At 47.3% G+C, this 26,180-nt stretch overlaps 1 protein-coding gene across 4 annotated transcripts in view; it reads left to right on the top strand.

Annotated features, from left to right (window-relative positions):
• LMTK2 (lemur tyrosine kinase 2) overlaps window positions 1–26,180 on the top strand; it is a 75,086-nt gene that overhangs the window by 24,501 nt on the left and 24,405 nt on the right. For all 4 annotated transcript variants that reach the window (XM_070780201.1, XM_070780200.1, XM_070780203.1 and 1 more), the window contains exons 2-7: window positions 248–372; window positions 4,019–4,163; window positions 6,102–6,175; window positions 6,582–6,700; window positions 10,484–10,571; window positions 20,425–20,561. In XM_070780201.1, coding sequence (XP_070636302.1) covers window positions 248–372; window positions 4,019–4,163; window positions 6,102–6,175; window positions 6,582–6,700; window positions 10,484–10,571; window positions 20,425–20,561 — 688 coding nt within the window. The remainder of the gene's footprint in view (window positions 1–247; window positions 373–4,018; window positions 4,164–6,101; window positions 6,176–6,581; window positions 6,701–10,483; window positions 10,572–20,424; window positions 20,562–26,180) is intronic.

The following is a 26,180-nucleotide window of genomic DNA, read 5'->3' as shown; positions in this document are numbered from 1 at the left end:
TGTAAATCTAAAATTGTTTCGAAATCAGAAGTTAGAGAAAAAGAAGACTCTCAACTTCTTCTCCTAGGTTGGTCATCAGCTTTATCTTGAGCATTTGAGAATTATTTTATTAACTGGGATATTATTTATCCCATATTATTAATGGGATATTATTTATCCCATTTATATCTGGCAGAAAATATATTGATTCGCTTATTAAAGTCAATTTTGGAATGCCTGTGTTAACATTGTTTATTTCTCTTTCCAGGGGAGGCACCTGTTGCAGAAATTTCCATGTCTTTTGTGATCCTCTCTGTGGGCAGTTTAATGATATTAATAGTGTTAATTGCAAACTGTGTATCCTGCTGTAAGGACCCGGAAATAGACTTTAAGGTGAGCACAGATGGGAGGAACTTTTAAAGTCATCCCCTGATATGTTTATCGATAGAATAGCTGTATATCATGGTCCCTGGAGAACAGGGGTGGCAATTTTTTTTTTTTTTTCTGAATGGGCCAGATAGTAACTATTAAAGTGAAATAAAGAGCTGTTGTAAATAGTAAGTGCTGTGGGCCATGCAGTCTCTGTCAGGGCTGCTTAGCTCTCACCTCTGTCGTCGTGGCCACGTGAGCCCCAGACTGCATGGGAGCAAGCGGTCAGCGCTGTGCGTGGGTGAGGCGTCGCATACTCAGTGCGGTAGGCCATCTGCATCTGGCCCCCCGGCGGCAGGTGCCAGCTTGGCCTTGGAGCCTCGTGGACAGTAACTGCCCACCTGTTTTAATGGAAGTTTTGCTGAGTGAGGAATAAGGAACGGTGATTCAGTTCACTTGCTGTAAAGCCTGTGGGGAGAAGAAGGCCAGTTTTGATTCTTTTTCTAAACTTGCAAGTGCTGGTGAATTTGTGGTTATTGAATCACTGAAGCCAGGGGAACCCCCAGTGCCTTCTGTTTGTCAGGAGCATCATATTTCTGTTTACCTCAAGCCCTGAGCTCCCTGAGGAGCAGGAAAGAGCAGTGCTGGTAATAAAGCTGGCCCGGAGTGGGAGGTGGTGGTGGGGTTTGTGCGTGTGATAATATAGAGGTGCTGGCCTGGTAGCTTCTGGGCGGAGTCTGCTGGAAACCAGCTGGGATATCCTCTCTAGAACTTGCAGCTGGCATGCTTTAGGGCTCAGTGAAGACTTATTAAAAAGGAGTACATGAAAGAAGGGGAAAAAGAGGGATGTGTGTGTGCAGAGAAAGTGGTCCTGCAGGTAGAGCTTTAGTGCCTGATGACAGTCGTGGGGCTGCCCATGAGCCCTGAGGACTGAGGTCAGGGTCGGGGGGAGCCTTTTCTGTGGACACATGGACCTTATCTCTCCAGCCTCACACCTGTTTCCTCTGTGTGTCCCCTTTACCTTGGGTTTGGTGGCAGCTCTGAGGATGGGAGATGTGCTGTCCCTTTGGCTGGACGCCAGTGTTACACATGTTGCGGGGAGAGGAAGGCTGAAGGGGGCTGGAGGAAAACTCCCTAGCACGGGTCATTGTCTCTAGAAGACTCCCCGCCCAGAGGACATGAACGCCGAGGCCCTGGAATCGGTGCAGACCCGTCTGGGGGGCCCTGGTGACTGCACCGCCTGGGGGCGCAGCGGCGGGCTCTCAGTCTAGCTGAGGGGCCGCGCACAGACACCTGGCCCTTTGGGGACAGACGTGAAGGCCAATCAGTGTTTCTGAAACCGAAAGCCAGTCTCTCTCACGCCACGAGACCTCACTCTTGCCTTGAATCGTTGTCACCCCTTGACGCTCAGCGTGGGCCCAGGGCGTCCGTGACGACGCAGACTCGGAGTGTGTGTTTATCAGGCTTCCCCAGGTGACTGCTGCAGCGGCTCAGGGCCCACACTGGATAGAAGACCCTCCAGCCTCACCGTGGAAGAAGAAGACCCTCCCCAGCCTCACCGTGGGAGAAGGAGGGAGCCACCGGCTAGCACTCGCGGTCTTCCTTTAGACTAGGAAGTGTGGCGCTCCAGAACCCATCGGCCCCGGAAGTCATTTACCGACCAGGAGGCTGCAGCCTGCTCAAGCCGGTGGCCTGCCGGAGCGCGTCCAGGCAGTGCAGGGCGTAGCTCAGAGTGACCCAGTGTCCCCTCACGGCCCCATCGCTGTTGCTGTTAAGCTGTGTTACCTCTCTCAGGGAGTTGGTGATGGACAGGGAGGCCTGGCGTGCTATGATTCACGGGGTCGCAAAGAGTAGGACACGACTGAGCGACTGATCTGATCTGAATGGTATATCACGCACTGCCCAGGTTAGGAGTGATGGGTGAAGTCTTTTCTTAAACGAGAATCTTGAGGAATGTCCGAAGGGGAAACCAGGTGAAGCTCTTCTGTTTAGGGGTGACCTCACAGATTGGAGTGTCCTCCTCTCCCCTCCCCAGTAGACAGTGATGGTGTCCTAACGCATTTGGCAACACCTGTGACGGGTATGAGGACATAAAATGTTACATCAGTGACATCCATCCTTACACCCGGCAGCTTCTCCCGTACACGTGGTGGGGTCGAGGGAGGTGGTACAAAAGAGTTTGGTCACGTAGAGGGCTGGAAGACAGTCTCGTTCGGCTTCTGCCGTGGCGCCTGGCGGGGTAGTGCTCATTAATTATCTGAATGAGTGACCTTGATAGTCGTCTGTATCTATGTTAAATTAACACGGACACCAAGACAGGCCCAGCTCACTGAGTGATGATAGCAGGAGTCAGGGTAGCTTTCTGCTGGACAGAGTCAGTTAAAAGGGTTCCGCAGCTCGGTCGGTGCAGCCTCCATTTTAAAGTCGCCATCTTTAGGAAGCCAGGCGTTCTTAGAATGTTTACTGCACTTACGTGCCTCAGAGTTTAATACTCACCTTCATGGTTCAGATCCTGATGGTCTTTCTATCTAGTTTAGTACGTTTATGCATTGTTACTCTTGCAAGATGAATAGGACTCACTTAAAAATATCTTTTCTGTGTCTTTTAACTGTCTTTATTTTGATTGAAATTACAAGAAACCAGAAATACATACACAATCGAAAAATAAATGTTTTTATTCAGTATGCAAAGAGATCTGTGAAAGTGAATAATAGTAGTAAAAAGAATGCCTTAAACTGACCCAGATTCAATCCCTGGGTTAGGAAGATCCCTTGGAGAAGAATACAGCAAGCCCACTCCAGTGTTCTTGCCTGGGGAATTCCACGGACAGAGGAGCCTGGCTAGCCCCAGTCCATGGGGTCATAAAGAGTTGGACATGGCTGAGTGACTAACACTTTCACTTTAAATGAGATGGATGAAACTGGAACCTATTATACAGAGTGAAGTAAGCCAGAAGGAAAAACACCAATACAGTATACTAACGCATATATATGGAATTTAGAAAGATGGTAACAATAAACCTGTGTACGAGACAGCAAAAGAGACACCGATGTATAGATCAGTCTTATGGACTCTGTGGGAGAGGGAGAGGGTGGGGAGATTTGGGAGAATAGCATTGAAACATGTATAATATCATGTATGAAACGAGATGCCAGTCCAGGTTCGATGCAAGGTACTGGATGCTTGGGGCTGGTGCACTGGGACGACCCAGAGGGAGGGTAGGGGAGGGAGGAGGGAGGAGGGTTCAGGATGGGGAACGCGGGTATACCTGTGGCGGATTCATTTCGATATTTGGCAAAACTAATACAATATTGTAAAGTTTAAAGATAAAATAAAAATTTAAAAAATAAGTAAAATTCACATATTGAGCCTGGAAATTAGAAGTTCTGGGGTCATTTTAGAAAATGTTGCATTTAACTTCCAAGTTGATCAGTTTAAAAAGTTACATATGATATAATTGATTTTCAGATCTTATTTATTGTGTTTAGAGTCACAGAACACAGTTACTTATGCTTTTTGCTTGAAGGCAACATGAATTGGAAAAAAAATTATGGCAGGGTGTTCCCAATGAGTGAATAAATGTTTATGTCTTACATGTTAGCATGTATCTTTGGTATTTGCTCTCAAGCTGATTTATATTAGATACAGCATCGCTCTTCCTTTGCTTTAGGAATTTGAAGATAATTTTGATGATGAGATTGATTTTACACCACCAGCAGAAGACACGCCCTCTGTCCAGTCTCCAGCAGAAGTCTTCACACTTTCAGTACCAACTGTCTCACTACCAGCCCCATCACAGTTCCAGCCTTCTGTAGGTAAGGCCTTCCATCCTGATGTCATGTTGCCATGAATAACTTCTGAGTCCTGAGAAAGGAAGCCTTGCTACTAATCATAAAATGATTGGACTGTGGGTCTCCTCTGCTTGCTAATTTTTCTGCCTTCTGCTCTTTGGTGAAGCTCAATTCTGGCGGTCACACTTAAGTTCATTGACATTTCAATTTGTTTCTTTCTTCCTGCTCCTCAGACTGGATAATCTCATTTGACCTGCCTTCAAGTTTACTGATTATCCAAAATCTGTTGTTGAACCCCTCTTGTGAAAAATTTTTTTTTTTTTTCAGTTCTTGCACTTTCAGCTCTAAAACTTTATTTGGCTCCTTTTAATAATTTCTCTCACTTTATTGGTCTTCTTTCAATTTCCTGTGGTTCTTTGCCTGTGGTTTCCTTTAGCCCTTTCAGCGTGTTTAAGACACGTGGTTTAAGCTCTTGTCCAGTAAGGCCAGTGTCTGTTTTCTCAGGGACACTTTGTTTTAAATTTCCTTTGTAGCAGTTCATGTACCATTATTTATTATTCTTTATTTGTTTTGCAATTTTCTGTTGAAAACTGGATATTTTGAATAACATGATATGCAAAAAAAAAAAAAAAAGGGAACAAGGAAGAGATGCTGTCTAGGTTCTGACAGCCTGACTCTGTGCCAGGGCAGGTGCCCAGCCTGGCCGCTGACAGCTCTGCCTTAGCCTTCAGTTCCTGCCAGAGGTGACGCCTCTGTTCTTAGGTCTCTTCTGAGCAGATGTCCTTCCCTGAGGATGCACATGGCTCTCTAGGTTGCCCCGTATATGTAATAATAGCTTTTTAAAAAGAGCTCCTTCCCCCCACCCCAGTTTTCACTGAGCTTTTCCGTGGAAGCTCCAGTCGGTGTACTGTTGCCTCAGTTGTTTTCTGCCCCAGGGGGCAGTACCTTGTCCACCTGGCTTTCCTTGTTTTGAGGCACATGAAGCCTCCCCGTCCTGATAGAGCCCAGTTCAGTGGAAGAAGAGGCGCCCCTGCAGCAGGCCTTCCGGGAAGCCCCTGTCAGATCTAGAGAAACACGGTTCCTGGGGAAGGAGGGCACTCTGCTCCCTCTGGGACCAGCACCCACTCTGGCACATGGCTTGTTTTTAAGATGTGCTATGAGGGAGGTGGGATGTAGGTGAACGAAAGGCCGCAGAGAAATTCTCCCTTTTTCAGTGGCCTTTCTCCTGGTTCCCTTTGATTGCTCTAAACCTTCACCGTCTTCCAGAGTTCTGATGAGGTGGAGTTTGTGGCAAGAGTTTCAGTGTTTCCAGAGATCCCTACTCCCCACCCCACCCCCAACCCCCGTAAAAGTAAAGGCCAGTGAGTGGTGGTGACTGGTGGTTACAGCAGGGCTGTTGATCGGAGTATTTGGTGCTGGAGCTCAGAGTCAGGGCAGGATACTTTTTCACAAATAACTGTCAGTTTTAAAAGTTTCTTTTTTTAATAATTTTGTTTACTTATGTTTTGGCTCTGACGGGCCTTTGTTGCCGGGTGTAGGCTTTTCTCTCATTGCCGCAAGCAGGAGCCTCTCTCTGGTTGCCGCGCTGGGGCTTCTCATTGCTGCGGCGTCTCTTGTTGCAGAGCACAGGCTCTGGGGTGTGCGGGCTTCAGCAGCTCTGGGAGGGCTCAGTAGTTGCAGTTCCAGGGCTCTGGAGCACAGGCTCGATAGTTGTGGCTCATGGACTTAGTTGCTCTGCAGCATGTGGGATCTTCCCAGATCGGGGATTGAACCTGTGTCTCCTGCATTGGCAGGCAGCTTCTTTACCACTGAGCCATCAGAGAAGCCCTTAAGTATTTATTTCTGTCTTTATTATCATAAACGTTAAATTTATATTAGCATTTGTACTTTATAGGTAATATACTTATTATGTCTTTTTGTTAAATACTAATCTTTACTTCTTAAATGTTCTTTTTCCTACAGAAGGTTTGAAGTCCCAAGTTGCCCGCCACAGTCTGAACTACATACAGGAAATTGGGAATGGCTGGTTTGGAAAGGTAAAGTCTGCTCACCTTCATTTTTTCCCTCCTGTTACACTGTTAGAATGCAAAGCTGCTTAAGTCTTACTGTGTGTGACATTGCACATCTCTCTACACACTGTGGCATCAATTGACCTCCATTGGCCCCTGAAACCATGTAGGAGTGTGAGCGTCAGCGCTTCTGGGTGTGTGAGTTTCCCCAAGAAGGCCTTCTGTTTCTTTATCAGAGCCTTTTCTAATTGTTGGCATAAGAACGGAAAAGAGATGGGAATTTTAGAAGCTTTTCATCCTCCTCCAATTATTTGTTTTTCCTCCTTCCCCTACTTCCCCATATGACACTTAAAGCACGTTTTAATGGGAAGATAGCATGGTTACAATGAAAACCGTTGTGAAGAACTGTTGCGTTTCTCATCTTTGGCTTTAGGTGCTCCTTGGAGAGATCTACACAGGCACTAGTGTAGCGAGAGTAATCGTGAAGGAGTTAAAAGCAAGCGCAAGCCCAAAGGAACAAGACACTTTCTTGAAAAATGGAGAACCATACTAGTAAGTAAACCATAGCATATGTTTTTTAAATGTGGTCTGTTGAAAATCAGGTGTTTAAAACCACTTTGAGATTTCTGGTTGTAAAATACACAATTTAAATAAGATCCGGAGTCTCATAGCACAAGACCCAATATGTCCAGGTTTCAATCGAAATTACTCATCTTTCCAAGAAAAACTCAGCACAAGTAAGAAAAGGCAGCAGATGGTGGGAATGTGAATTAGTGCCGTCACTATGGAAAACAGTATGGAGATTCCTCAGAAAACTAAAAATAGAGCTACCATATGATCCAGCAGTCTCACCCCTGGGCATATATCTGGACAAAACTGTAATTCAGAAAGGTACATGTACCCCAATATGTTCATAGCAGCACTGTTTGCAATAGCCAAGACACAGGCGCAGCCTAAGTGTTCATAGATGAGTGGATGAAGAAGGGGGTATGCACAGCATATACAGTGAATACTACTCAGCCACAGAAAAGAGGGGAATAATGCCATTTGCAGCAAGTCAGACAGAGAAAGACAAATACCATACGCTATCACTTACATGTGGAACTGAAAGTATGACACAAGTGAACGTATCTACAAAACAGAAAGACTCTCAGGCAGAGAATGGAAGTGTGGTTGCCACTTGGGAGGGGGACTGAGGGAAGGCCGGGCTGGGAGTTGGGATTAGCAGATGCACAGTATTGTATAGAGAACAGGTAAGCATCCAGGTCGAGCTGTTACAGCACAGGGACCTATATTCAATATCCTGAGATAGATCATAATGGAAAAGAATATGAAAAAGCATGTGTATCTGTAAAACGGAATCATGTTGATGTATAGCAAAAATTAACAAAACATTGAAAATCGACTATACTTCAATAAAATAAATACACAAAGACAACAAATACCAACACCAAGATGAGAGTGATGTTTGGATTATCTGACAAGGATTTTAAAGCAGCCATTGTAAAAATGCTTCTGTGAGCAATTAAATTATAGTGCCCTTGAAACAAATGAAAACATGCAAAGCCTCAGCAAAGATATAGACGACATCAAGAAGACCTGAATGGACCCTTCAGAACTGAAAAAAATAGTAATCAAAATAAAAATTCAGTGGATGAGTTCAACAGCAGAATGGAGAGGACAAAGGAGAAACATCAGTGAAGTTGAAGATAAATATTTATTGCCCAATTCATGCAGCAAAAAGAAAATAAGTTTAAAAAAATGAAAAATGCCTCAAGGACTTGGGGGACTTGAACAAAAGATCACGACGTCCCAGATTGAAAGGAGATAGAAGATGGCTTAAAAAGATGTTTGAAGAAGTATTCACTGAAAATTGTTCCACATTTTGCAAAGACAAAACTACAGATTCAAGAAATGGAGCAAATCTCAAACAGGATAAACCCAAAGAAATGTGTGCCAACACACATCATAGTCAAACATCTGAAAACAGAAGACACAAAGTCTCAAAAGCAGGGACAGGGAAGCACCATCTTACCTATGGGGTCGGATTACATTAGAAAAGGGGAGTCTCAAATCGATAATCTCAGCTCATACGTTAAGGGACCAGAAAAAAGGAGCAAAATGAACTAAATGCAAGCAGGAGTGGATATTAAAGAAAAGAGCAGAAAGACAGTAGATAAAAATCAGTGAAACATAAAGCTGGCTCTTTGGAAAGACAGTAAAGTTGGAAAACCTCTAACACCACTGACAGAGAACAGAAGAGAGAGAACACACAGATTCCTAATACCAGGAATGAAACAGACCCTGCAGACATCAAGAGGATAGAACGGGACCAGCAGCTCTAGTGTATATATTTGACAACTTAGATGAAATGCACCAGTTACTCAAAAAGCACAAGCCGCCACAGCTCACTCAGTATGGAATAGGTTATTTGAATAGAATTATTAAAGAAAGGGAGTTTGAAACCTAAAAACTCTTCAAAAGAATCTCTGGGGTTGGACAGTTTGACCAGAGAATTCTTCAAAGTAGGTGAAAATGGTGCAGTCACTGCAGACACTTTGTTAAAAAACTAAACATACACTGACCCACCATACGTGTGAGTCACAGCTCTCCAGAGAAACAGAGCCGCGGGGTCTGCAGAGAGGTGGACAGCTAGGTGGAGAGACGGACGGGTGAATAGGTGGGTGGGTGGGTAGATGGGTAGGTAGATGGGTAGGTGGTGGTAGGTGGATAGGTAGGTGGGTGGTAGGTGGATAGGTAGGTGGGTAGGTGGATAGGTAGGTAGATAGATAGATAGATGAATAGGTAGGTAGGTAGACAGACGGATAGGTAGGTAGGTCGACAGAGGAAAGGCAGGTAGGTAATTTATTTTAAGGAAATGGCTCATGCAGTTACGGAGTCTGGCAAGTCCGCAGGGCGGGGCCAGCAGGCTGGAGACACGGAGCAGAGCCACTGTTACAGTTCAAGCAGGGAGGCCGTCTGCTCACAGTATTTCTTCTTCACTGGGGGAGGCTGGTCTTTGTTCTCTTAAGGTCCTCACCTGATAGGATGAGGCCCACCCACATTCTGGAGCACCGTCTGCTTTTACTGAAAGCCAACTGATTTAGTGATGATCTCATCCCCAAACGCCCTCACAGAAGTGTCCAGAATAACATTTGACCAAATATCTGTGCACTGTGGCCAGCCAAGTTGACACAAAATTAACTATCACATCCTATAATCTAGCTGTTGCAATCCTGGGCATTTATCTCAGAGAACTTATTTCCACACAAAATCTCTTGCATGATTGTTTATAGGAGCTTTGTTTATAATAGCCTCAAACTGGGAAAACTAAAATGCCATCCCTAGGTGACTGGTTTGGACAAACTGTCGTCCATCCAACCCATGGAATTCTGCTCAGCGGTAAATGAGAAGGGACCCCTGATACAGGTGGCAACGTGGGTAATCCTAAAGGCATTATGCTGAGTGAAAAAATCAACCTCAGAAGGCCACACACCGTGTGATTTCATTTACATGCATTCATTTACATAATCTTCTGACAATGAGACATGTGGAAAGGAGACCAGATTAGTGGTTGCCAGGGCCGAGGGCTGGCTGGGGGGGTTGTCGGGGTGTGACCATGGAGGGTGGCACAGAGAGCTTGGTGGTGGGGGACAGTTGTGTGTTTCTGCTGTGCAGTGGTTGCACGAATCTACACACTTGGCAACAGGACCCAGGCGCACACAGAACACTGCTCCCGAGCGTCAGTGCCCTGGTTTCAGGACTGCATTGTGTTGGGTGTCACCAGGAAGGAAAACTGGGTGAAGGGAGCCTGGGCCCTCTCTGTACTGTCTTTGCAACTTACTCTTATTTCATTATTGTCTTATTCTTATTTCATTATTGTCTTCAAAATAAAGATTAAAAAAAAACCATTTTGGCATATCCTTTTTTTTTTAGCTTTTAGACAACATATTTTTCAAAAATGTTTGCATATACAATGATTTATAAAAACAGTATATGAACTAGTTACTTAACATGTAGATTGAAATGCTTATTGAATATAGTCCTCCTCCTTTTAAATGCTGCTTCAAAATGATAGCTATAAAGTTAAATTACCAGAGTTAAAAGATTCTGATGACATAAGTTGGTTTAATTTGTGAAAATGTTCACCTGCTTGCCTTTGAATTATGTAATCAATACGTAACTTAGAATGCATCTGTTAAATATAATCTTCTGGTGCACTTTTCAGTTGATCGTATTTAAATCATTAAGAATGTTCAATTTGGGGTTACTGTTTGCACAGTTTTACTGGCCTGCTCCCTCACGAAAACTGCTGTGACTTTTATTTTTTACCAGTATCCTTCAGCATCCAAACGTCCTCCAGTGTGTCGGACAGTGTGTAGAAGCAATCCCCTATCTTCTGGTGTTCGAGTTCTGTGACCTGGTAAGTTTTTAGTACAAGGTCAAGGTTACGTATTTCAGAAGTTTTTACCAAAGTGTTTCTGGCAGATGGAAATGCTGGATGAGGGATGGCTTTCACTTCTATTCCAAAGAAACATGGTTAACAAACTGTATATATTCGCTTCCAGTGGATTATGTTGCAGTAAACTCTTCCCCGCCCTCTCGCCCAGCCTCAGTGCCTGAGCAAAGTGGTCCGCGTCGGCTCGGGGTCGGACGTAGCTCCCTTCCCGGCTACTTTCATCTCCACTCCAGGGTCAGCGTTTTATTCTATTGTAGCTGCTGCGGGAAATGTGTATTCTGATGATCAGTACAGTATGTCTGTGTGGGTCTTTTGGGTCAAGTTTATGAAGCTGTTCAAATCTCCTGTTTCCTCCTTATTTGTGGAGAGGGGGCAAGAGCAGAGGCAGCCTGGGTGAGTTTTCTATTAGGTATTGAGAGGAGTGTTAAAATCTTCTGATTACGTATTTTCCTTATTTTTTTTCTTACAGTTCTAGTTATTCTGTTTCGTACATTTTGATACCTACCGCATCAGGGATACAAATTTAGAATAGATATAACTTCCAGTAATTTGAAACTTTTATTATTATGAAGGGACTCTCTAACATTAAAAGCATTACTGAGGATAGTCTTTTTAACAATATTAATATAGCTATGCCAGCTTTCTTTTGGTTAGAATTTGCCTGGTTTAGTTCTGCCAATCTTCTGGTTGACATCTCTTGTAAATAGCTTATTGTTAGAATTTTATTAATCTGTCAGTCTTGGTCACTTAAAGTGGAACAGGTTGTCCATTTGTATTTATTGTACCTGCTGTGATGTTTAGAATGTTACCTGCCTATTTTTTATTGTTTTTCCTACCTGATTCGATTCTATTATTTGCTCTTTTTCTAGCCTTGGTTTGGATTCTTTTTTTTTTTTTTTTGAGGGGGTGATACAGAGTTTATTGAATTAGATTTTTCTATTTACAACTGAGATCACATCTACATACTATTTTGCTAGTCTACATGGGTACATTATTTCTAACAAGTTTAGACTTACGATGAATGGGCTCAGTCATACAAAAGTACAAGCACACACTCACACTAATTGTTTTAAAACATTAGTGCATACATTATACTCCTCCTATAAAGCCAGCTTTGATTAAAAACCTTTAGTTTCAAAGATCAGTCTGATTTTGAAGATGAACCAAGATACACGAGGTATGATTCTAAAATCTGTCTTAGCCATTTTGTACAGTTGCTATCTTACTGGACTATAGTATATATTTTTTAAAAGGACACTGATGAGGGGCACTATCTGGTATTAACTTTAACCAGAGAGCTGACTGCCTCCTCCTCCCCCCAAAACCTTTGGCCAAGAGTTCTCCACTGTGAAGACTGAAAGGACCTGGTGATACTACAGCAGCAGTCCCATTATGCTTGGAGGTTACAGAAGCAGGGCCACGTCAACCTTTAATTCTACCACACTAACGCAACTCACAAACGGTTCTGAGATTAGAACATTTACCGCCGTACTCAAAACACTTACAGACATGGAGAGTCAGCTAAAACAGAGGGGGAAAAAAAAGTCATAGGTGGTAGGAATCTTAATTTTTTTTGTTTTAGTTTTCCCCATCTCCTGTTGTAGATACTGTTTCTAATTTGGTGTATGGTTACACCAGAAGTTGCAACATGCACTTTAGGTAACAAAGTTTAAAATTAATGGATTTCACTCTCCTCCGGAGACACCTGCTAGAGCTCTGTCTCCTTGTAAGGAAACCAGAGTCGATCTCAGTGTTCTCTGTGGCCCCCGGCGGTTTCTCCCGTCATGGAGGCTGCTTCCTGATTGAACACTTGCTGCAGAAAGGCAGCTCCCTGCTCTCACAGGACCCAAAGAGAAATCTGGTCATTGTCCTCTGGGTCTCCTGCTTAGAGGGAGCAGACATGTGATAGTTGCCATTTAGCCGGGTTATTTCATAAAGTGAAAGTGAAGTCGCTCAGTCGTGGCCGACTCTTTGCGACCCCATGGACTGTAGCCTATCAGGCTCATCCGTCCATGGGATTTTCCAGGCAAGAGTGCTGGAGTGGGTTGCTGTTTCCTTCTCCAGGGGATCTTCCCGACCCAGGAATCAAACCCGGGTCTCCCGCATTGCAGGCAGACGCTTTACTGTCTGAGCCACCAGGGAAGCCCAGTATTTCATAAAGGTGTGAGAACAGTGGGGAAGGAGTTCCCTGTTGTGTTTCTGACAGTTTTATTGCACAGTTGATTTTGGTTATCTCAGTGTTATCAGAGGTATAATATGCATGATCCTTGGTTATCATTAAATAGAATATGAAAATAACTCCTTTTAACCTAGCTCTGGGTGACCAGTGTGACAGGTGACCCAGCCTGTGGAGAAAGCACACCAAAGATGCATTTTCACGTGATGAGACAGGTCTGCTTGTCAAAGTTCTGCTTTTGTGAGATATTTAATGGTGTCTTTTTTGGGTCCCTAATTGGCTCCTGATACTGATTATAAACAGCAATGGGAGCACTCTCTGTGAGCGAGCATAAGAGAAATAAGTGGGAGTCACCATCTTCCTGAAATGGCACATTTGCAGGGTAATCGAGGTGGTTTCTAAAACCAGCTCATGTGCTTTGGCATTTTCTTATTCTTCACCCAGTCTGTGCATTCCTGAAAGTCTTACTGGGCAGTGTTGTTTTTCCTGGAATAGTAAAAGCTTGATGTTTTCTTCTGAATGGGTTCAGGTGATGAGTTTAGTTTCATGTCTACGTACATATTCAAATAGTTGAGCGCAGAGTCTCATTTTCATGCCTGTGTTCATAGCAGCATTATTCACAGTAGCCACGAGGCAAAAGCAGCCCAGGGATCCATCAGTGGATGAACAGATAAGGAAAATTGGGTCTGTCGTGAACTGGAATATTACTCAGTCATAGAAAGGAAGGAAATTCTGACACCTGCTGCCATATGGATGAACCTTGAGGACATTATGCTCAGTGAAATAAGCTAGGTCACAAAAACACAAATACTGTAGGAGTCACTTGCATGAGGTTCCCAGAGTGGTCCCTCCGGGGTGAAGGTGGTAGGGTGGGTGCCGGGGGCTGGGGGAGTTGCTGTTTAGCAGGGAGCAGAGTCTGAGTTTGGGAAGATGAAGAGAGTCCTGAGGGTGGATGGGGGTGAGGGCTGCACGATAGTGTGGATGGACTTAATGCCGTGGCAGTGGACACTGAGAAGTGGTTGAAGGGGTAGCCTTGTGTTACGTGGTTTTTATCACACAAAAGACATTGGTGATCATTTACTTTTATGTAAGGGGCTCTACCAGTGTAACCTACACCCAGCGGAGCCTGGGGTGCTGGTGGAGTCTGTCGGTCAGCACTCAGAATGACCAGTCTCATGTTAAGGAAAGGCTGTTAACCTAGGGAGCCCCCCACCTTGCCCCTGGTGGGGTCACATCTATCTCTGAGGGAGTTCCCTGCTCATCAGCTCTGGACCCTAGTATATGTCGGAGAGACCAGCTCCCCAGCAGCAGGGGCTGGGCCTCACTGGGGGCACTGTGGTCAGGGTCTTGGGCTCAGCATGCTCAGAGCCTGGGTGACAGAAATGCTCAGCTCACACTGGGCCCATGAGCCCTGGAGATGCCTGCCTGCCTGGACTGCAGGGATGTCCCCAGAGCACCCCGAAGCCTGGCTTCCCCTGAACCTTGCTCCTGGCCTGGGTGCCCCAGGACCCTCCCAGAAAGAGGCCGGCCTGAGCAGAGGCACGCCATCCAAGGCAGAGGCGCCCTCTGGCCAGGGTCCAGAGGACAGAGGCTGCCGGCCCAGGCTCGGGAACGAGTAGCTGCGGCCACCGTGACAGGGGCCACTGTCTTCACAGGTTCTCAGCAGGTCAGAAGCTGGCGAGGGCACGTTGGCCTCTTGCGTCGTCACCAGGCGGGGAACATGCTCAGAGATACCATCTCTTGAGGAGAAAGGAGAGAATGTTTTCGTACTTACTTAGGTCATTCCTTGTGAGATGGAATTACCGGTCTCTTTTTGAAAAACACTTTCTCTTAGAATTTTTATGAAAGCAAGTAAAAAAGTCTGCAGGGTTTGGTAGCTGGCCTGCAGCCACCGACATGTCCTGCCAAGGGTGGGTGCAGTGCTTGTGGGCAGAGGGCTCAGCGCAGGGCGCCGTGTGGAACATGTGGCCGCGGGGGCTGTGGCACGCCCCGGGTGTGTCTTTGGGCAGGCAGCGAGAGTGGGGTCAGGATCACTCACTCAGCAAAAGTGTGTGAGCACCTGTTGGGAACCAAGGGCTGTGCCCCACGCTCTGGGGAGCACGGCAAGCCACCCCCGTCCTGCCTTTTCCACCCGGAGGGCCAGGTGGGCCTGCCTTCACACGCTCGTCCTGCCACCTGCTTGTGTGTCTCCCTGGAAAGGCCCTAACCTCATGAAGCCTCAGTGTAGGCATCTGTAAAGTGGGCGTGATCCTGCCTCTCCCAGGCCGAACCATAAGATGGTGAATATGAATCGCTGGGCACATAGTAAGTGCTCAGGAAATGGTAGTTAGGTTTATTCATTTTTCTTATTTTCTAAAGTTGATTGTAATTTAAAGGTTTGGTTAGTTCTGTGTAGCGGTTCTAAGTAGGCTTATTGGGGTAGGCTTCACAAAGAAGGTGATGTTTGGTTTGCATGTGGACGGGCGGGTGGATGGACTTTGCTCAGCAAGAAAGGGTCTCAAGGACATGTAAGCCAGGCAGGGGAGCTTGATGGTGTGCACGTGTGGGGTTGGGGGTGAGAGCACCACGATCGGGGAGGCAGATTGGTGTCTGCTGGGAGGGATCGGTTGGAAGGGAGTCGAGCAGAGACCAACCACTGGGAGGTCAGACTGCAGGCCAAGGTGACAGAAGGAAGCAGGTTCCGCACCGCTCTGTCTTGCTTCCATTAAGAGTCAGCAGTTCTGCCTCTGTCCCCAGACCCCGAAGCGGAGATGCAGAGATGAGAGTCTTTGGCCAGGAAGCGTTTTTGGCGTCTGGGTAGACTTCCACGCACCTCTGTGACCAGCTGGCTCCAGCAGCTCAGGAGAGGCTCCGGGGCTGATGAAAGCATGGCCTTACCCGCCCAGGTGTTGGCGGGGAGACGGCCCGACAGCGCCGGGCCTCATGCTGGGCACTGAGTCTTCCGAGCAGGTGCCGCAGCTCCATGTTACGGATGAGAAGACTGCGGTGAGGGAGGGACAGGCCCTGCCGGTCACGCCCAGGACCACGCCTTCTCCTCGCTGCCTCCTTGTCGGAGTCACGTGTTTGCCGTGGAGAAGCAGGGATTTTTACTGATGGCTTAATTTTATTCTACATACTTTTGTATCAGGTGGGGTTAATGCCTGTACATTTGTGTTCCATCAGCGGGAAGCCTCCCTGAATTGGCCTTTTGTTCAGAAATGCCATGTCTTGTTCATGAATGAACTTGTGAAGTAAGCCCACGCACGGGGACCGTTCCAGACACATGGAGATGAGTGATGTGCCCTGTGCCTCAGGAGTGTGAGGAGAAGAGAGGGCATGGGCTTACGGTGGAGCAGAGGGGACACGTGGACAGTGTCCCCAACTCATAGCCCGCAGAGGGGACACGTGCCGAATGACGACACGGCATGATCAGGCTTTGCGGTGGGGCGATGTGGGCGGCTGGTGGGGGGGGTGCCGTATTCCCAGGGCCCAGCCAGTGGCCCTCTCCTCCCCAGCATGTGACTGCTGCCCTGGGCCCCGTGGCCCAGGCTTTCTCTGACTATAGGTCCAGGACTTGGTGATGGGTGGTGGTGGGCGTCTCGGGACAGAGCAGACTCCAGAATGAGGACTCTGGTTTTGGCTGAATGCCCTGGGAAAATAGAGATGCCAGTTCCTGAGATGGAGCAGATCTCGGAGCTTTGCACTGTGTGCGTTGGGTTGGAGGTGCCTCTCGGGCATCCCAGGAAGGATGTCGAGTGAGCAGCTGACAGATGAGCCTGGGGCTCGGGGGTTGGGGAGGGTCTGAACCAGAGAAGCGTGTGAGAGATGTTCAGTGCCCATGGGATGATACGCTCACCCGGAAACAGGTGTCGCGGCGAGGAGGGACGAGGACCATGGGCAGAGCCCTGGGTGTGCTGGCGCCTGCTGACCAGGGAGAGGGAGAAGGTTCTGCACAGGGGCCTGGAGCGACCAGGGAGCTCAGAAGGAGGAGGCCCTCACTGGGTTCTGAGTGGCTGGGGATAGCTGATGGGAGCAGCTGGAGCCAAGCCTGTTGGGGGTGCGGGGTTCTGGGGGTAGGGGGCAGGCCAGCCGGCAGGCCCAAAGCCCTGTGTCCATAAGAGGGAGGTGGGATGGGCGCAGGAGCCGGGTATGCAGGCAGAGGGGTGCGCGCTGATTCTTTGAGCAGAGACGGGATGGGCTCAGGGAGGGTAATTCTGATGAGAGGAGGTGCTGTGCGGGTGTGGGCGTGGACAGGCGGGTCTCGAGTGCCGCCGAGGGCAGGAGGCGCAGTCCGCGTGAGGAGTGAGGACCCTGGGCTGGCGGTCCCCAGGGCCTCCCGCCTGGTGCAGAGGCTTCATCTCCTCAGTGGGTGCTGGGCGCCTGGCTGTCCATGCCATTCCTTCGTCCTTTCAGTCAAATTTTTGTGTAAAAACAAAGTTTTCTCCCAAATCCTTCTGTTAAACGTATGAGCAATTGTAATTTCTAATCTATTTGCTTGTTGGGTCTTTACGCCATGTTGAAGTGAATTCCTGGTTCTCCGTGTCCGGCGGAAAGCTGGACAGAGCACTCAGGGCAGCCGGTGTTGGGGTTTGAGAGGGTCCTCCCGAGGAAGCATCTGAAGGTCCGCGTGCCTCAGTACAGAGGGGGCCAAGCTGCTGCTCTGGTGTCTGAGGTCTCAGTACCAGCGCTTTGCTGCCATCTAGCGTCGTAAGGTTTTCTTGAGTTTCTCACGGAAGGGCATTAGGGAGGATGTGAGAAGTATTTAAAACTTGGATAAAGGGAGCTTTGTTTTGTTTCAGTATACATTGCTGTTCTCAGTGTTTCTCTTTTTAAATAATAGACCAAAGTAATAATACCAGTCGACTCACTAAGCATCATTAAAACGTAAGCCAGATACCTAAATTTTTACAGCTTTATCTGTTTTGGATAGAATGGATCAATTGTTAGTAGTTACAGAAACATCTTTGCTATAGTTGAAGATCTTACACTGATTTTTCTTTTGCACGGTGGTGCCAGGAGAGTGCTGGAGTTCTTTCTAGAACATAGAAGTAGCCCTGGGCCCCTCCCAGCCCATCGCAGGTCTCGTCCGTGAGAAGCTCATCTGCTCCTCAGGAACCGCTGATGTTGACTCCGCAGGTTAGAGACGTGTTTGCCCGGGGTGTGCTCACCCTCCCCCTCTCCTCCCCACCCCAGTGCAGGTGGGGAGAGACTGAGTTTTTGCCAAGCTGGAAACCTTCAGAGCTGAAGCAAAATCTCCTTCTGTTTATTATACTTTATCTCCTGGTGAAATTTGGGGAGTGGCCTATTGTGGAGAGAAGATAACTTAAGAACAGTGAGTGGTAAGGAATATACTTTAGGTAACCTTGAGAAACAGCTACACCCACTCCGCCGTTCCTGCCTTCATGGCCAAAATCACTTGGGAAGTGTTCGCTGTTGGCTGGAAGCTCCTGTTTGCTTTGAGCATTGGCCAGACGCAGAGCAGCACAGTCCTGCTTTTGTGTGAGGGTGGTTTTTTTCCTTAGATGGACATTGAAGGAAGGGGGTTAGACAGATGCCTTTTAAGTTGTCATTTCACTGGTAAGGTGAATAAACTTCAGCTCTCTGTTCTCATATTTCATTTCCGTGTGGGCTACCTTATGAAAATCCCATGAGCCTGTAGTCCCCATACTTTCTGCTGGAGTTTTTCTGGGTTAATTTAATTGTCACCCAACACAGGGTTTATTCCCGCCACTTCTGCACTGGATAGAGCCTAGCCTGGTGAAGGTGGGTTGGGTGGTGAGGAGAATGTATTTTTCTTAGAGGGGAAAAGGTGTTTCTCGTCTGGAGCAGCCTGTAGTTGTGCGGGGGTGCAGAAGGGGAAAGGCTGTGTTTGCAGAGAAGCAGGAGTGCGGCGGTGGGGGTGAGCACCCACCCTGGTCCGGGGCGGCAGCTCCCGTGGCGGAGCAGCTCGCTGAGTCGGGGACAGTCCTAGAGACTTTAGTTGACTTGACATTCGTTCATTCTCGTAAAATAACTGATTTGATCTGCATACTAATTGGATCCACTCACCAAATAGAATTTTCTTGGCAAGTAAACAGAAGAGTGGAAGTGCAGGCACGTTGTTTGTTAGCTCTGTGACCTTGGGCAAAGTTCTCACCCTCCCTAAGCCTCTTCCATGTCCGGAAAGTGCTTCAAACTGTGAGAGTTATTTGCGGTAACAGGTGCAGAAACTCCCAGCACAGTGCTCGACTCCCGCTTGAAAGCTCAGATGGTAACAGTTACTGATACCCACGTTGTTGTTGTTGTTCAGTCGCCACGTCATGCCTGACTCTTTGCAACCCCATGGACTGCAGCATGCCAGGCCTCCCGTCCCTCACCATCTATCACAGTTTGCCCAAGTTCATGTCCATTGAATCGGTGATGCCATCCAACCATCTCATCCTCTGTCACCCTCTTCTCCTTCTGCCTTCAGTCTTTCCCAGCCATGAGAACCCCATGATACCAACATTATCATTCATATAAAGATCATTGAAATGGAATGAAAACAAATTTAGGTTCTTGGTTTGGACTTAGACGTTCCTTTAGAATACACTTAGTATTGAGTGTGGACAAATGCAGCAGAGGAATGTTGTGTTTTAAAGTTTAATTTGGGAGGTTTGATCAGTTTGCTGTCTTCAGTAGCGGTCGTTAGGAAGGCATTCAGTTCTTTTAATTGGTCAAGGAATTTTCTTTCTCAGGCATCTTTTTTGACTCACGTGTAAAGAAAACTGAAAGCTTTTGACTTGCTTTTTCTAAATTTTATTGATTATATATAAAGCTTTACCTTGGAATTACATCACATCAATAAATACTTAATCATGTGGTAAGCAGAACATGGAAGATTGCCTCAAAGGTGTATTTCCCCAAAGAGATACATGGTACATGCCCCAGGACACACCACCCTGAGAGTCAGGGGACAGAAACCGAGAAAGCCATGTGTGTGTTGGGGGGGGCGGAGTGGGGGTTCCTTCGCGGGTACCCGGGACATTGAAATGCCTGTGTGCTGGGGTCTAAGTGTGAATTTGTTCAATTTCCTGTCCTTTGAACAGACTTAATTAGAGTCACATCATCAATGTTTCTGAAGTGGCCCTAGTGTTCTTTTTCACAGGGGGTGTGGGGGAGCCGGCAAAGAATTGCAGCCATTACCGGCACTTGACAACGCTTTTTCTTCCTTTCCCATCCGTTTTTCTTTCCCTCTCTCCCTCTGTGTTGTTGCTGAGAGCTTCTGTGATGTGACCTCCCCTGGAGGTGGTGTGAGCGGCTCCTCTTGCTTACTCTCCATCTTGTTCTTTCAGTGACCTGGGAGTTTCTGTGCCTCTGCAGTAAATGCAAAGTGTGCGTCAGTGTAAAATTATCTCTTTTTATTTTTATTATTTTTTAGCCGTTGTTATCCATGTGTTTCTATAACAAAGGTAAACTAATGTTGAATTTAGAATGATCCTAAAAGAAGAAGGACATTTTCTCAAGCTTTGAAGTATTTGGTTGGAATTGCTTTTTTTGTAATTTTAAATGTGTTCAGTAAGATTCTTAATTAAGCTCAAATCTGAGTAATTTCCAAGAAGTCACATCAGCATCTCTGTCAGCTGAGATGCCCGTCTGTCCCCCTGGTCCTCTCTGGAAACTGACCTGGGCTGGTTCCTGCAGGGCGACCTGAAGGCTTACCTGCGTGGCGGCGAGCCGGAGCCGGCGCGGGGGGACGCACAGACCATGCTGCTACAGAGGCTGGCGTGCGAGATCGCAGCGGGGCTGGCGGCCATGCACAAGCGGCACTTCCTGCACAGGTGGGTCCCTCCGCTCGCGCTCCTCCCCTACCCCTAACCCCAAACGTGGCACTGGCTCTGCTGGAAGCCCAAGGAGGACCAGCTTTGGGTGTGAACTTTCAGTTTATAAACAAGACGTCCCCTCCTGCCCAGGGTCAGAACAAGGGTCGAGCTGGGCTCCGTCTAAACCAGCACCAGGGAACAGAGTGCCAATACAGCCTAAGACCTAGAGGTTATTGCCAGAATCTCAAAGCATGCAAATGGGTGTGATGCTCAGAGTCGTGACGGAGCAGTTCCGGTCTCCCTTCCGGACCCCTGCCTTGGCATCCCCCTCGCATCAGCCTCAGGCTTCGCCTCTACCCGCTGGGCGTCGTCGTCACAGTGTGGCCCTCTCCAGTTCTGGAGGAGGGCTCTGAGGGTCTGACGTCATCTTCTGATAGAAGGTCCCAGTGTGGGCCTCTGGTCGGCACTCCGAGAGGCCGCCCTGACTGGGTCGGGGGTGCTGGGGTTGGTGTGAGCAGCACTGGGGTCGGGGTAACACATCTCTCCAGAGATGCGTTTCTGGCCCCACTTGAGCAGCCACAGCTCTCAGAGTGCGTCGTATTTTGTTCAGATCATCCACATAATTGTTTTAATTAGGATGGCAAAGGGCTTTGAGTCCTGAGATGATGATTCTTTAAACTCAGAAGGAGACTCCTGCTTGTTCTCCTCCAGCCTTTTCAGCTCTGATTTGTGTTTGAAATGTTTTCTCAGGTCTGTGGACAAATTGGGCAGAGTGTGTGTGTGTGTGTGTGTGTGCATGTGTGCGCACGTGTGCATGCATGTGTGCATGCTCAGTCACGTCTGACTCTTGCGTGCTCAGTTTGTGTGTGTGTATGCACGTGTGCATGCGTGCATGTATACTCAGTCATGTCTGACCGCCCCCCCCCCCCCACCCCGGCCAAGGCTCCTCCATCTAATACTGAAGTGGGTTGCCATTTCCTTGTCCAGGGGATTTTCCTGACCCAGGGATCGAACCCACGTCTCCCAAGTCTCCTGCATTGTTAGGCAGGTTCTTTACCACTGAGCTGTCTCTTTAGTTGACTTTAATTAAATCATTTTACTCTTTAACAATCGAAAGACCTGAAAAGGAATACCTGTGTGTACTGACATGGAGACATAGGTTGCACAGGTTGTATATTTTATATATACACATATATAAAATGTTTTTAAAATACAACACCATTAAAAAAAGAAAATGCTTATATCTGTGGGGGTTTATGTGAATCTCTGTGTGTATGTGTATGAACAGATATGGAAAAATACCTATCAAATTCTTAACATTACTTCAGGGTAGAAAGAAGAAAATTAACACTCTTCTTACATATCTATCTTGTTTGACTTGCACGGTGAGCAGATCATTCTGATAAGGTGCTTTTTAAGACACCTGAAAAAATTATGAATTTCTTCAGGCCCAAGGCAGAAGCCCTTACACAAAACTTCAAAATATAAAGATCTATTTGTTTTATAATGGAAAAATCTTATATTTTGCTTTTTCCCCTTGTAACAGATTAATACCCAGCATATTTGTATTGTTACTCTTATAAAACACAAGTGATGATTACCTAAATAGTGGAGCATTTTCAGAGAAGATCACATCATAATCAGCAACATAAAGTTAACAGAGACAACTGGAAATTGTTTAAAGCCCAGATTGGTTTCTATGATTATATTTTAAAAATTGGCAAAGTAAATGTTACCTTCCTGTGAGTTTCTTTAGGTTAAAGTTTTACTTACTTTAGAATCTTGTTTCAAACAAATAAAGATGATAAATTAACTCACATGATTTGGATGTAATTCAGGTACATAAACTCAAGGTAAAGAAAATTCCTGAAACCATTGACAGCTGTTTCATTTTATTTTAAAAAGTAGCCGTATTTTCTGTAATTTTGTGTGCTTTATTTTTTTGTTGGTAGCACACTGTAATAGCATTTTATACAATTGAAGTAGAGTTGGTCTGCAGTGCTGTGTCCCAGGTGTACAGCAGAGTGGCTCAGTTGTATACATGTTTTTCAGATTATTTGTCAGTCTAGGTTGTTATAAGACACTGAGTACATAATAGCATAGTTTTAAGTTGGACTTTGGAATATTTATGTGTTGACTCAAAGTCAAACTTTCTATGTTGGTTGGAAATAGAACTTCCCACACATCGAATTGGAAGCTGATCTAGTAAGGCACTCCCAGTTAATTTTTACTTTTACTTATTGTCTGAGAGAAGACTTAAGCCTGGGTCTTGGGCAGGCTGCGTTTCTGCAGTCAGAGATGGCGGCCATGAAGGCCACGTAAACAGCAGGGGCTGCCAGTGTGCCACGCTCCGCACCGTCCTGACCTGCTGGCCGAGCGCCTGGGACTTCCTGTGCCCGGCCTGTCAGTCTTCCTGGAGGAGCAGGAAGAAGCCACCAGGCCACTGTGATGAGTAAGGGCACAGGGCATCCAGCGGGCAGTGTGGCGTGTCTCTTGTAGCTGGAGACCCATGTGACCGTGGCCTTAAGGTGTACCCAGGCCACACTGCATGAAGGGACCTCCTGAGGGACATCCCTGGGGGTCCAGTGGTTGGGACTCAGCGCTTCCTCTGCAGGGGTGCAGGTGCGATTCCTGGTCGGGAGACTAGGATCCCACATGCTGTGTGGCGCGGCCAAAACAACACACGAGACCTCTTTAGGATTTTCCCAGTTTAAAGTTAAAAGTTACTTTCTGCTGAGAAACACCGAGGTTAGTAAGTCCTCCAGCCCTCAGAGTGTGGGTGTCCAGTGTTACAGGAGCCCAGCATCTGCAGAACCCAGTTTATGGGGAAGGTGTGTGTGAGAGGGTTAGGGAGGACTGGCCACAGGCCTGGGTTGTAGACCTTGTCTGTGCTGTGACATCAGGGAAGAGAAGCGGGATGCAGACTGACCTGATGAGCAGGGGTGAAAGCTTTCCAGACGCTGAATGAGCCCAGTGGCCTGTTTGTGCTGCGTCTGAATCCCCTGGCCTTGCTCCTCAGCCGCTGCCTCCGCGAGCTGCAGCCACCTTCCAGTGGGAAGTGGCAGAGTCTCTTCACAGCCCACATGGGGATTCATTTTTATGCTGTGGTGGCTGCTGGCGGCGGGTTGGTACAGTGAGCTGAAGCTATTAAGTGGCCTCTCCTTCCTTAATCCTCTGAGCCTGTTTCTTCCCTGAAACAGGGTAATCTTGCCCTGAAGTGCTTTTGTCAGGATTACATAAGATAATGTGGGCCGCGCCCTGGAAGAGTGTTCAGTAATGTTGGGTTGTCGCTTGCTCTTTTGATTAGGAATTCAGGTTCCTGGGAGAGCCTTGGTGGGTAATATGTTAATTGAATAGAGGACAGAGTAGTTTTCAAAACGGCTGCAGCCCCTCTGAGCTATTTCCACAAGACCGATCTCCTGGAGGTGGACGAGCTCTCACGCCAGTGGGAGCTGAGAACAAGCCATGATGTTTCCTTGTGAATCCGGGCGGAAAACTGTTTAGAACACTTCTGTGTACCTACTGCTCCGCTCACCTGGCGGGGTCCCTGCAGTCACCACTGAGGCCGCCGCACGTGTTACCGCCCAGGGGGATGGAGCCCAAGCTCTGAGAGCCAGGTCAGTTGGCAGCTTTGCTACTAGACCTGTTTTTCAACTTGAAAGAAGAACATACTGGGTATGTTTGTATTTCCTGACCCAAACCAGCCATTGACGTCAAGAGTTAGCTCTGCTGTTAAAAAGTTACACCTTTACGGTTTCCTATTCTTTAGCTTGGTACATTATTGGACCTTGGAGAATATGTATGTTTTACTACTTTTGAGTTGAATTATATCATTTTGACTTTGGACAACACTTTGATGTTTTGAATATTTTGATGTTTAAAAACTGTATTCTTATAAAAACCTATGAGTTAACCCTTACAGGTTAGCGCACACCCCCTCATTTTTTTTCTTTTTTTTGCCAGGGAGAACTGAGGCTCTGGTGTGCTAATTGACTTGCCAGAGGCACACAGTTACGAGTGGTGGAGCCAAGAGTAGGTCGCCGGTCTCTGACTTTGTCCAGTGTTTTTGCACTGTCCTCCGGCGACCAGGATGTTTGGGGTGGGGTACAGGGCGAGTTTAGAGGAAGTTCCCTCGGTCACACCATCGTTTTCCTCCTCAGTACCCCCAGTGTTCAGGTAACAAGAGGTGTTTCCTCCTCTTCTCTCTCTCTCTCAGACCATAAGTCGAATTGTAGGAGTTTCACAGTGTCATGTACAGAGAGCCCCAGGCCCTTTGCACATATATCTTTTCACCTTTTACCTGCTTCTCGTTCCCCGTGTCTATAGACATGCAGGGACCCTGTGTGAGGAGAAAGGTGTGGAGGGAGGCGGCCGGCGGCCCTGGAGTGGCTCGAGTGGCTGGAGTGGAAGGTGCCAGGGGCCACCCTGCAGGTGCCCCCCACTGTGGCCTCAGGCTGCCACCCTGCTTCGGATGCCTGCACGCTCCTGGGCGGGGGCCCTGGCACCCAGATCTTCATTCTGCTCCCAGGACAGAGGTGTTGGGAAGGTTGAGGAGGGTCTGTCTGCAGGGGCCTTAGCAGTGCGAGCCAGCGGTGCCCGGAGCCTCTGGGGCAGGACCCGCAGTGCCATGCACGTGCGGCTTGTAGTCCAGGGGCCAGGCGGCCAAGAGCCCCGCATTCTGCTGCCCGCACGTGGCCACCCGTCCTTCCTTCCTCATCTCCAAAACCCAGGGGCCACCTCTCTCCTTGAGATGGGAGGTTTCTACGGCGCACCTCGTTCTACCACGCTTCAAAGATGCTGCGGGTTTGCTGGACGCACCGCCCCCCACACACACAGATCAGAAGTCTGCAGCAGCCGTCGTCGGGCAGGTCTGGCGGTGCACCTCTCCAGCAGCGCTGTCTGCATCACGTCGGGTGGCTCTCACAGTATTTCACACCTTGTCGTCGTTGTTTGTTACGATGATCTGTGATCAGTGATCTTCAGTGTTACTATTGAAATTATTTTGACATTTTTTAAGTGATAGTATTTTAAATTAAGGTTTATACATAGCATTTTTTTTGTTTGTGTTTGCTTTTGGACACATAATAGACTACAGTGTAGTGTGAACATGACTGTTCTATGCACTTGGAAACCTAAAAGTTCATAGACTTGCTTTATCAGGAGAATCTCTTTACTGTGGTGGGCTGGGGCACTGATCCCCCCATGTGCGTGCATTTCGTCTGCAACATTAGAGGTGTCCCGAGGTTTCCCCAGACACTCCACAGGCCTGGTGGAGTGCCGTGAAAACACTGCTTGTAAAGATGGTGTATGGAGGGATTGAATACATCTGACTGGTTTCACTATATCTAACTAATTGAATACATCTAACTGCTTTCTTATCTTGGACTTAAAACTTTTATCGCTTAAAAAATGCCAAAAAAATTACGGTAGTAACACTGAAGGTCAGTGATCACAGATCATCATCACAAACATAATAACAGTGACAAGGTGTGACATACTGTGAGAGCCACCATGGTGTGACACAGACGGGTGTCCACTGAGGTCAGCACGAGGTCGGCGTGTTTATTGAGGACCAGCCGCACAGACCGCAGTGCGCTCTGACCGACTGGTCACGGGGTGTTGTTGACGGTTATTGAT

The sequence above is a fragment of the Bos indicus genome, chromosome 25 (assembly GCF_029378745.1).
Source record: "Bos indicus isolate NIAB-ARS_2022 breed Sahiwal x Tharparkar chromosome 25, NIAB-ARS_B.indTharparkar_mat_pri_1.0, whole genome shotgun sequence".
Lineage (NCBI taxonomy): Eukaryota > Metazoa > Chordata > Mammalia > Artiodactyla > Bovidae > Bos > Bos indicus.
This window is presented reverse-complemented; position numbering and strand designations above follow the sequence as displayed.